The following is a 12,284-nucleotide window of genomic DNA, read 5'->3' as shown; positions in this document are numbered from 1 at the left end:
ACATCCAAAGTATTAAGTATTACTTAATACTTGTGTTTAAGTATTACAGATTATCTTCCTTTCTGTGTAATACTGTGTATCTAGAATGAATGGAATGATTAAAAGAGTATTTGAAAGCAAAGTGGAAAAACAACCCAGTAAACAAAGAACAACTTAAAAACGAGTAGACACTGATAGCTTCACCTTAAGAGAAAAGAACTCTTAAGCATACAAGTTATAAAACAAAAAACCCAACAAACCAAAAATAACAACTGAGAAACCAAAATCAGCTATTAGGAAACAGGTAAAAAAGAAAGCAAAGCGAATAAAAATACCCTTTCATCATGAGTAGTAAGTAATTTCAGTCATGGTCACGTAACAGAAGTAGCAGAGCAGTCCCTACCTATCTGTGCAGTTCCACTTTCCACAGTTCCAGCTACTCTAGGTCAACCACAGTCCAAAAATATTAAATGGAAAAATTCCAGAAATAATTCTTAAGTTTTAAATCGTACCTCATTCTAAGTAGCATGATGAAATCTCACATTGCCCTGCTCCATCCCACTTGGGCTTGAATCACACTTTTGTCCAGTTTATCCATACTGTATATGCTCTAGTCCAGGAGTGTCCAATCTTTTGGTTTCCCTGGGCCACAGCAGCAGCAGCAGAACTCTCTTGGGCCACACATAAAATACACTAACACTAACAATAGCTGATGAGCTAAAAAAACAAACAAAATCGCAAAAAAAAATCTCATGTTTTAAGAAAGTTTATGAGTTTGTGTTGTGCCACAATCAAAGACATCCTGGCCACCAGGTGGCCCAAGGGCCGCAGGTAGAACAAGCTTGCTCTAGTCACTTGGTAGTGGTCTTGGCTATCAGACTCCACTATCAAAATCGGTTATAGACTACTGCAGTACTTATTTTCAAACAACCCTCATTTTACTTAACAATGGCTCCAAAGCCCAAGAGTAGTGATGCTGGCAGTTTGGATATGCCAATGGGAAGCTGTTAATCTCTTGCTGTGCCTAATTTGTAACCCTTATGTAAACATATCATAGGTATGTATGTATAGGAAAAAACACAGTATATAATCAATACTATCTCAACTTTCAGGCATCCACTAGGGAGTCTTGAAATGTATTCCCCACAGATAAGGGGGAACTATTATACAGGGCCATAACTGCTTATCTACAATTCTAGAATCCCAAAACTCTGAAAAAAAAAGAAAAAAAAAAATCAAAGGTTTTTTAATAAGGTTGTTACAAAATAATTTGGTAGCAACCCTAAATCTGAACTGACTTGAAACTATTTGTAGCTTCTACTTATCCCACCTGTATGAATATTAATACATTTTTGGTGTGGAAACAGTAATGTCGAGAAACAGTAATGCTGTGGAACAGATTACATAAAGTACCACAAACACATCATATTACCTTTCTAAAACATGAAAATTTCTGCATTCTGAAACACATCTGGCCCCAAGGGTTTGAAATAAAGGATTGTGAACTTGTAAAAATTGAAGTAACTTGTGTATTGTCATAATGATGAAAATAAAACCCAAATGAAGAGCACACATTTCTAACCTGTGTGTAATTCAATGCCAAACTGAATTTTGATGGCTGTCCAATGTTATTTCTCCATGATGTTACTTTAATACTCCTAGTAGAACATAATAGATATAACCAGCCTAAAGCTAGATCATGCAGGGATATAATTAACTGGCACAAGACCTAAAAGAAATAAAATACTGCTGTAAGCATTTCTGGCCTCAGAAGACCATAATTTAGCAAGTACTCAAGGTAGTCATTCCTGTGGTTTCACATAAAAAATAACACACACGTATGACAAATAATATAAGACATATGTAAACTACGCATAGAAGTAGCAGGAAGTGAAGAATCAGCTAAGGTGTAGGTGAATATATTAAGGATGCATCACTAATAAGACAGGAAAACAGTCAAAAGCAAACTATTCAAAAATTCAAGGGGCAAAGTACAGGAACAAATATCTACAGGAGGGTCTCTCAACTTCAGCACTAGACATTTTGGCCCAGATAATTCTTTATTGTGGGGGTCTGTCCTATGTATTACAGGGTATTCAGCAGTATCCCTGACTTCTACCTACTAATATCAGTGGTAGCCCCCTTCTCCTTCAGTTATGAAAAGCAAAAAATATCTCCGGGCATTACCAACTGTCGCCTAGCCTGGTGGCTGGGGAAGGGGAGGACAAAAATTGCCTCAGTTGAGAACCACTGATCAAAAGGCAAAAGAAAGATTAAAAGTTTGAAGATATTTCAGCTTCCAGATTCCAATTAAAATGCCCAAATATACTTACCTGTCAAAATTGGTATGTGGAAAAAAAAATCACTTTCTATTTCTCTAGATTTACAAGTGATTTTATTATGTTTTTATCTCATATTGATAGGGAAGAAGAGACTGAAAGGTCAAGTTCTTCATTCTCAATCTGAATGTCCTTACACTCTATGCAAGACTTGCTGATTTTCCTGAAAAGTAAACATATCCATCTGTTGTTACAGCAACTCATTTAAGGAGAGCATAAAGTACTAATCGGTTATGAGAGGAATATGACTGGTTATGAAAGCATGTAGCTGCAAAGTAAACATATAACTTTTTTTAAAAGCACATGCTGTTTTACCCACCTTCTAATTACATTATCTGCATTGAACTTAATAGATCCTTAATAAAAATGTGAAGTTTAGTGGGAAGAATATTATTTTCAGTTGGTCACTCTTTTGGAAAATGTTCCCAGTCACACAGAGTACTGAGTATTTCTGCTACACTGGCACGTATGGAGGAAATAACTAGGCCTACTGTGAGTATCAATTTCCTCTTATAAGCAAAAACAGTAGCTAGGTAAACTTTGAATAGGTTATTAAATATTAAGTATCATAATTATGAAAAAGGTAAAGAATGTATAGGATATTTAATAAATTTTCTCTGAAGTCATTGTTTTGCCTGGAATTGCTATTTCTATGTCAATTTGAGAGACTTCAATTTATTTATTAACAGACCTTCACATGCAAAGCACCATGTGAAGTAAGGAAAAGATACAAAAACGAATGAGACAATCTCTCCCTTCAAGGAACACTTGCTCTTGCAGAAAGCAGACAAATATTATAATACAGCATGAAGAAAGTACTTTATACTTTACTACAGTTGTGTTGAAGAAACTATTGGCTTATTGAAAAATAAAACGTCAATTTGCTTTGATCATAAACCATTTAAAATTATCACTAACGCCCAAGTCCCCAGAAAAACCCTCATGATTTTTGAGGTTTATGCTGATGCCAAAATGAATTTATTAACAATAAAACTAATAATACAAACTATCTGTAGATGACCACCCACGGCATAGTGGCATGAAAAATACTTTGTCAGAGTAGTTCTGTATTTATCTGTTTTACAGTCGAGCTTCCAATTAAGATTTAATTTTTATAAAAAGCGGGTTCCAGGACCTTTTTTTTTGAAGAGTTGAAAATAAAAGGACTAGATAACTAATGAGATACAATCTTGTAGCAAACACTAAAACAAATACAATCAAATGTATTAAGAAGAAAAAGCAGTCTATCTACATGTGTGAGAGAGTTTAAAACCAAGTACTCTATAAGCAACCAACAAAGCTAATATAGGGATCACATGTTATTTCAATTATCACCTGCTTTCATACACCAATTAGAAAAAAGCTTTCAAAATTTCTCCTTAGTTCACAGACATGGAAAGAATGCTATGGGGTTAGGTAATGCAGGTAACAGCAATCCAGAATGTGAATTTTACAACTGCTGATATAATCCCATTCACAGTAAAATCACAAATTCTTCTATTTTAAAAGGGGAAAATATAATCATTACTCATCTAAAAATTGTTTATTATACTTTACTGGACAATCATAATATTCTCTATTGAATTAAATATCATTAATCTTATGCATGTTCCTTTAAAAGGGATACAGTATTTGTTCATCTAGGCCTGAAGTTTTTAGGCTAATTTTCTTTTTTACACAAGTTCCTAGGAACTGCTTTTACTGACATTAAAAAACAAATTGCTTGTTATGTACTTGTATTCAATAATCTGGGGAACTGACTAAGATAAAATTACATAAGATGTCAATGCACTAGAGAAAATGCCAGCAACAGTGAGAGCACATCGCTACAGGCTACACTGTCTCTCCCATTTTTATCTTGCTATGGCCACTTTACTGACTCGATTTACACTGCTACAAAACTTAAACACATTAATTCATTTAATCCTCACAATAACCCTATTATAAAGGGGGGTATCATTTTAATCCCCACTTTACAACTGAGGAGAAGAAGTGAAATATTCCAAAATGTATCTAAGGTAATAACATAGCAAGTTAGTGACAGAGCATGGATCTGAAACCAGACAGTCTTGCTCCAGTACCAGCACTTTTCAAACCTACTTATATATACAATTCACCAGGAATCTTGTTAAATTCAAATTCTGGGTTGGGGGTTGGGGGAAGCAAGAGTCTGCATTTCTAACAACCTCATCTGTGACGCAGATGCTGACAGTCAGCAGCTCACTCTTTTAAGTAGCAAAGTTCTAGTCCACCCTAGAAAATGATGGAAAGTGGTAGCAACCCTCAAAAGAAAGCAGAATTTATCCTCAGACAACTAGGCTAATGAGGAATCTAGAGATTATCAACTACTGGTTTAGAAACAACTGCTTCTTTTATGATTTCTTTTTTTTTTATTTTTAAAGAAGAAAGTCAACGAAATTACCTGATCTCAGGTTTTGCTAGTCAATATATTAATACTATTAACTTGAAACTGTAATACGTATCCCCCAATATGGCCTTTCCCACATCAAGAAACTATTTATTAATACAAATACCCCCAAATATCTTCAGTATAGATTCAATCTGAACATACACTCTTAAAATATTCGTCAGTATATTTGTGCTTCTTCCTATATGGAAAGAAATTAGGGGTTAAGTTAGAAATCCAGTACCTTTCTAAACTTTTGCTGTTTGCACAAGTGGTGACTAGGAGAGGACAAGGACACCCTCTGGGAAACAGATGGAAAGTAAATGTCTTAATAACACATCACTAAACAATTCTAGTCAATAATTCTCTCTAAATACAAATAGGGAAATGCCCATAACACAATTTCCCTTGACTCTCATTGATGTATAAATTATTTATACTTTATGTAAACAGCATAAACTGAAACCAATAAATAAATATATCCCTATGTTTAGTACACTATGGCCCATGGCCCTCCAATACCTAAACCATTTAAAATAACATCAAATCACTGGAAATAACGTCATTATCAAACTTTTACACTATCGGGAAAAGAAATATCAATGCTATCAAAATATATTAAAACATGTATAAAGCCATACAGAATTCAATTAAATCTATCTTAAGATCACCCTGGGTATGTATGTACTAGACATAACTATATACTAATTAAAGAATATTTCATTAATTAAAACACAGGAAGGGATTTTAGAGAAATCATCCCAGTCTGAATAATTTTGGTTTTGCTGAGTTTTCTTGTGTTTCATTCAACTTTTTCCTGAATGTACACAGATATACTTTACATTTCTTCCCTGAGGAAGAATTAAATCTGTCATGTACTTTGACAAGCTTGTAAAAATCATATTCAAAACTGTAATGGAACTCTGATTAAATAACTATACACGAAAGCCAAATGTATTAGGTTTCATAGATCTCAGGCAATATGAATTCACATATTCTAGAATTTATGAATATAGATTCCATTTTTAATTACAGCATAAATTAATAAATTTAAACTGTACAATCACCGTAAAGCTAAAATTCTCATTTACGCACTTGTGAATTAAAAGAACATAACACCACAGTCTGTCACAGATCTGACATGAAGGCAAAAATACAATACAAATTCAGGCTTTTTATTTGTCAAAATTCTAAAACACCTTTACTAAACACTCAGTATTCCAATTCCTACTCAAGGACAAAAACTAGGTCTTCTTCCACCCAAAAGAATTTGAAGACAAAGTATCTGGATATTTTACATGTGAGGCATATGGTAAAACACTGCCTCCAAATAATAAGAAACCACTTATCCTGGTTCCCTACTAAGACATACTGTATGTCTGTTTTTCACATACCACAGCCACACATAAACTCATCTATTAAAAGAACCTGAGAACTGAAAGATGTCATTTGCAGTAGTTGATAGTCATCACAGGTTGTGACAAGGGAAAGCAGGGATGAGGTGTTCCATGTTACTGTTCACAGAAAGCCCAAAGTTTTGATGTTTCACTAGTCTAATCACTAAATGAGGAAGCATTATTTCAAGGACTTAAATGAAATCTGGTATATAAAGAGAAAGACAAGTGAAACCTCCTATCTCATTGAAAGATTCTACTCCCTCTAAAATAATCCTCAGTGACCTTGAGGAAACATTCCCGAGTTAAACATGTAAAGTAGATTTCTTTGGCAACTGCAACACTAGGCTATTGCTCTGAGGGCACTTAACACATGTCTACTAGGCTCTCTAGATTTATGCACGTACATTAGTTTGTTTCATTTGCAGACAATCAACAGAAAGCTTTAAAAATGTTTGACCCTACATGCAATTTTAAAACATTTAAGAGTTCTGAATTGATAGATCTTTACATTTTTCATAATGGGAAATATCAGAATACACTCTGCAAGTTAAGTGATTCTTCCAGGGAGCAAATTTAACTTGACCTCCCTAAATGGCTACAGATTTGACACACCATTTAGAAGGCTGGAGGGAAAATACTTTGATTTACTTGTTCTCTAAAGCGGCACTGTTCAATAGAAATACAATGCAAGTCACATATGTAATTTTAAATATTCTAATAACATATTAAAATAGTAAAAAAGTGAAATTAATTTTAACATTTTATATAGCCAAATATATCCAAAATATTATTTTAATATTAATGAACTTTTTTTAAGTCAATGCAGTATTATACATTCTTTTGTTGTACTAAGTTTTCAAAATCCAATGTGTATAAATTTTACCCTTATAGCACATCTCATTTTGGACTAGCCACAACTGAAGAGGCCAATAGCCACATGTGGCAAGTGGCTACATTACTGGACAGCATAGCTCTTAAGTAATACTTTGAGATCTCACATATCATCATCTCCTTAAAATTAGTTTACATTCATGTTTCCTGTTTGAACTGAAATTACAAATACAAGCAAACTGTTCATTCAATGGATAAATTAGGATCAAATCACCTTATCTGAGGATCCAGTTAACATACACAATAAGAAGCAACTGGATTATACCCTATTATATCACAAGCAGACTTCAGAGACAGGGTCTGATCATCCCAAGTGAATACAACTTGTAGCAAAAATACAGGTTAAACATGAAAACATTGTCCTATCAAACCATAAAACTGCCTAATTTCTTGCAGCCACTCGCATTATTGAGCACATATCTCTTCACAAACTATCTACAATATTGTTTTCTATGCGTGTTCAATTTTGTAAGCCATAGTCATTAAAAAAAGAATAGAGCGCTATACAAATGAAATGAAAAAAATTATTAGAGAAAAAATAATCAACCAGCTACTTTTAATGTATCTTATACCAACCAATAATCTTAAATTGATCTACCTGAATTCCACTAAAATGAATTCCCACAATTCCAATTCATTTACTGCTTTTCATACACATATTCCAACCATCAAAATTACTAAAAATGTTCCCAAGCAATTAGGACATTTGCTTAAAACGTAAATAATTCCAACAATGCATTCTGTAGAAAATGACCACTAAAACCATTAGCTTAGCCCATAAAATTTGTCCTTAAGGCTACTAACTGAATAAATCAAACAGAACCAACTATATGCTTATTTACTGCATTTACATTTTGTAACACCACATTCAGCAATTTCTAAATGTGGAAGGTCAGTTCAGATTGCACACACAAGCAGTAACTTTAAAGCTTAGCAAAATTTTAGAAGTTTCTTCAGTATACTTCTGAATAAACACCCTCTACAGAAATACATCAGAACAAAAATCAGCACCATTCATATGAATATCAGAAGCACAAAATCAGTATATTCATAAATCCACAACGTATACTTATGCTAAAAAGTATTTTTTCTCCCAATTTTATCTAGTTCACCTTCTACAATTTTTGTTTAATGCACTTGCAAAGCTGTAAAGAAGCAAATGTTGTCTCCTCTGCTGCACACATATCCAGACAATACATCAATCTCTTGGTATTTTTCCACAATTTGAAACCAAAACAACAAAATTCATTTCTTACCTGCAATTAGGAGGAGGATCAAGGGTTATTTCAGCTAGCTCCTTCTGAATTCTGTTAGTGAAATGAGAAGAGACAAAAAGGATTTGAGATAGTCTACAGAATAACCAGGGAATTACACTGCCCTCTACCACCATGTAGTTAAATGCAAGGCTGGCTCTGCCTTCAGTAATGCTAACATGGCTGCTTCCTCTTTGTTCTCAGAGGCATAACCCAAATCCCTTAACAGAAACTTTGCAGCTTTTTTTCTCACTTGCTGCTGCAAACAAGTAAGTCATTTACACTTGATTGGAGAAATACTCATCCACCAGTACTCAGTAAAGAATATAATATCTATTTCAAAACACTTTTTACCAAAGAAATTCTCTTTTCAAGCTTATATGCAAATGAGACAAAAAGGGAGGAGGGAAAGCACTGGAATATTTGACAAGGACTTGAAGTGACTTTTACTGAGGTAAAAATTAACAGGCTACTGCAAGAGCACATTAACAGTTCTGACAATATTTTATCTGTCAAAAAAAAGTTTAAAATTTACAAATATCTTTACTTGTGAAAAACTTTCAAAGACTACTTGACATTCTAATTTAACCATTTCTGTTTTCCCTGATTTTAGGTACAGCACTTAAATTGAATAAACATTGAGAGAAAGAGGAGAAAATACATAGGCCTGAATTAAGGGGGAGAAAAGCAGTTCTCTGATTCAAATTTAAGATGATTTCAAAACTTTAGATGCGTCTAATATGTTCCGCATCAACACTATACTAAATTGAGAATTTTAAATTATGTCAAAGACTGCTGCCATTCAAAAATATTCTCAAGTTATTAATACTTCATTACTGAGACAATAAGGGTGAAAATCCATAGAAAAATATGAGTATTTATGAATCACCACAGAATGCAATATTTGATCAGTTTTTATATTCTTTTCCCTTATCAATAAAAATTAACAAAATGTCAAAATTGGTTAATGCTGTAAACATTATACATTTTATGTATAATTACTAGAGTTTGTGGATATTCCACTACTACTACCACTGATAGAGTCTCATTGACAGAATCTTTTTTTCTCCATCAGAAAACATAAATCAATAGGAAACAAATGATCTTTCACTTACATCCAATTAAATATGTTTCTCCTGCTGTTGAGTATTAACTTGTCAAGCACATCCACAAGTTTCAGAGTGAAGAGGCCCAAGGACAATGCAAGTTTTCTATCACTAGTGACACCTCAAATTGTAAAGGGCTACTTTTCAGTTTGATTTGCCCTCACAAGCACAGGAAGGGATAATCATAATTTAACCAGGAAAGTTACCTGTGATACACGATTTAAAGTCATGTTTTGTAAAACTGTAAGCAGATTTGCAGCACAATTTTAAATCTGCTTTCAAATACAGCAAAGGCCTGAATTTGCAAATTTTCTAGCAAATATGATCATTTCTGATCATTAAGTTTCATGAAGAGAGGCACTGCTAATCTCTGGAAGTGTCAATTTCATTAAAGAAAATTATGACTCATAAAAGGAAACATCCCCAAAGTACCATCTAATTTGGGTTCACCAAATTTTCCTTGCCAACTCCTTAAACAATCTGTCAGAATGTTAGTCTAATCTCTACTCAAGGACACTCTTAACTGAAGTTACCGAAGTACAGAATTAAGTTTGCTTAAAAGTATAATTCTAGTAATGTTGCTTACATACCACCTAAAGAATGACAACTCATTCAAGTACAATTAAACTGATAATGAAGTAAATATTTCTGAACTATTGTTATTGAGGTAAAACCAACAAAAGCGTCCAACCACCTGGAAGACAACCTGACAAAGTGTGCTGGATCCTTCTTTTACACATTACCTTTTAGCACTAGTGGATAACTTAGCAGTGGTTTTGCTAGAGAGTTTGGTGTTTTTCTTCTGCTGGGTGGCAGAAGGTTTTCTTTCCTCTTGTTCTTCAGGCTCTGGAGCGGCTGGGTCTCGCTGGTCCGCATCTGAACTGCCACTGCTGGTGCTGGGGCTCTCATCATCGGACCTTTGCCTATCACTGGACATCTTGGTGAAGTTATCTCTTGGAAAACTTTTAAAAAGAACAGGGGAGGAGGAGGAGAAAATGTTAAATCTAGGAAATAAACCAACAGCATTTTCTTCTAGTCATCTAAAATCGTCTTGTAATGAAAAAGCTTCAAAAGTGTTCACACTTATTTCATCGTACAACAGGGGTACAGGGGAGGTGATGTGTCACACAACGCCAGCGTTCAGGGACTCGCCGAACTCAAGTTAGAAAACCCACTCACATTTTTTTCCATCTCTTGGACAATCTATCAATTGTCTACTTTCTCAGAAGGCATGAAACAGATTTGCCAAGGAACTTAGGCAACAAGCATTAATAACATATGACACACTGTAAATAACAGATCTCGCTGAAAAATGTTTAAAAGTCACTAATAACGTCTAAATATTTACACACTGACATTGGTCAAAGCTACCAAATTCCCTTTCCGAGAGGAAAACACACCCTGTTAATCGCCCATATGCTTATTTAAGGTGGCGATTCCTCCTCAGTGCACGTAAAGCCTTTAAACACAACACTTGGAAATTTAAAAATCAACTAACGAGCTGCTCTAGCTGTTTCCACGGCCAGCAGCGAAGATTCATCCGGCCAAGACCGAGCTGCCACCCTGGGAAAAGCAGAATTCAAACTGCACCTTCTGCAAAGCTCCCAATGCCACCAAGGTTCCTCGCTCAATTTTTATATCACGGACCGACATTTTGTCCAAAATAACGAAAAAAATAAGAAACCCAGAGAAAAAACAAACAAATAAACAAAGCCCCAAGAAGTGCAACAAATTTCCGCGCCCGCGGAGGCGAGCCACGGCCGGCGGCGGCGGCCACGCAGCTCCGCGGCCCTTTGTGGGGAGGGCCGCGCGGGGGCCGCGGGTAGCGCTCGCCGCGCCGGGCGCCAAGTGATGCGAGCAGCCCAGCCGGCCCCGCCGCGGCTCGCGGACACCGGCGGCGCGGGCGCCCGGCGCGAACAAAGCTGCCCGCCCCCGCCCCCTCCCCCACCGCCGCCGCCGCCCCGGCCGCCCCCCACGCGGCCCCCCGGCCCCGCCGCCTTACCTCGGCCGCCCGCCCGGCCCGCTCGCGCGCCGCTACGGTGTGGGGGAGGGAGAGAGAAAAAAACCCTTCCTTAAGGAAATGGAGGCAGCTGTGGGGGGGGGAAGGGGGGGGAGGGAAAAAAAGAAGCCGAGGAGGCTCTGGCCGGGGAGTGTGGAACATTGAAAGTCGGAGGGGGTTGTGCAGTGCCGGGCTCCGGCCGGAGGGTGGCGCCGCCCAGCGCCTTCGGAAAAAAGGGGGGGGTGGGAGCTCGGCTGGGCGAGGGCGCGAGCTCCCGGCGAGGCGGAGGGGACGCGGGAGACCCCCGCGCGCTGTAGCCTCCCGCCGCCGCCGCCCGGCTCGGCTCCTCCCGGCCGCGCAGTCAGCAAGTTCCGAGGCGAGCGCGGGGGGAGGGGCGGGCGCGGCGGCGACGCGCGTGCTCGCTGCTTGCCTGGCGGAGGGGCGCGCGCCGCCGACGCCCGGCGGGCGCGAGCTGTTCCCGCGCGCTCCCGTGCGCGCTCTCCACACCTCCCCTCACCCTGGGGGTGCACGCGTCCGCCCGCGCGCGGCCGGGACAAAGACCGCGGCGGGGACCCGGCGGGCTGGCCCCTGCCGCCCTTGGCCGCGGAGCCTGTGCCAGAGAAGGCGGGGGCGCGGGCACCGTATCGCGGGGCCGCTGTGCCGCGGGGTGGCTTCCGGCCTGGGCCCGCCTCCGGGGCGAGGCTGCCCATTGGGCTACCCGCGTCCCCAGGGTTGGTTCCATCCCATCCGCCTGCGCGGGGGCCGTCGTGGCTCCCGGGGCCCCAGTACCTGGGCAAGGGCCCTGGGCGCGTGGTTGGGAGTCCCCCGCCGCCCCGGGAGACGGGAGACTAATGGGTGTTGTTGACGAGGCCAGGCACGCAGGCGGAGAAGAGCTGCCACTTGCCCCTCGCGT

The 12,284-nt window shown here is 38.5% G+C and overlaps 1 protein-coding gene across 3 annotated transcripts in view; it reads right to left on the bottom strand.

Moving 5' to 3' along the window:
* UBE2E3 (ubiquitin conjugating enzyme E2 E3) overlaps positions 1-12,058 on the bottom strand; it is an 82,987-nt gene extending 70,929 nt beyond the window's left edge. Inside the window, exons 1-3 of one of the 3 annotated variants that reach the window (XM_031008716.3) lie at positions 11,375-12,058; positions 10,116-10,334; positions 8,270-8,320 (exon numbers count right to left, since the gene is read on the bottom strand). In XM_031008716.3, coding sequence (XP_030864576.1) covers positions 8,270-8,320; positions 10,116-10,309 — 245 coding nt within the window. In that variant the 5' untranslated portion in view covers positions 10,310-10,334; positions 11,375-12,058. Of the gene's footprint in view, positions 1-8,269; positions 8,321-10,115; positions 10,335-10,870; positions 11,316-11,374 lie in introns of those variants that run through there. The other 2 variants (XM_019022681.4, XM_019022682.3) reach the window with 2 other exon arrangements.
* Between the last annotated feature and the right edge of the window lie 226 nt (positions 12,059-12,284).

The sequence above is a fragment of the Gorilla gorilla genome, chromosome 11 (assembly GCF_029281585.2).
Source record: "Gorilla gorilla gorilla isolate KB3781 chromosome 11, NHGRI_mGorGor1-v2.1_pri, whole genome shotgun sequence".
NCBI classification, from domain to species: domain Eukaryota; kingdom Metazoa; phylum Chordata; class Mammalia; order Primates; family Hominidae; genus Gorilla; species Gorilla gorilla.
Note: the sequence above shows the minus strand (reverse complement) of the source record. Positions and strands in the feature narration are given on the sequence as shown.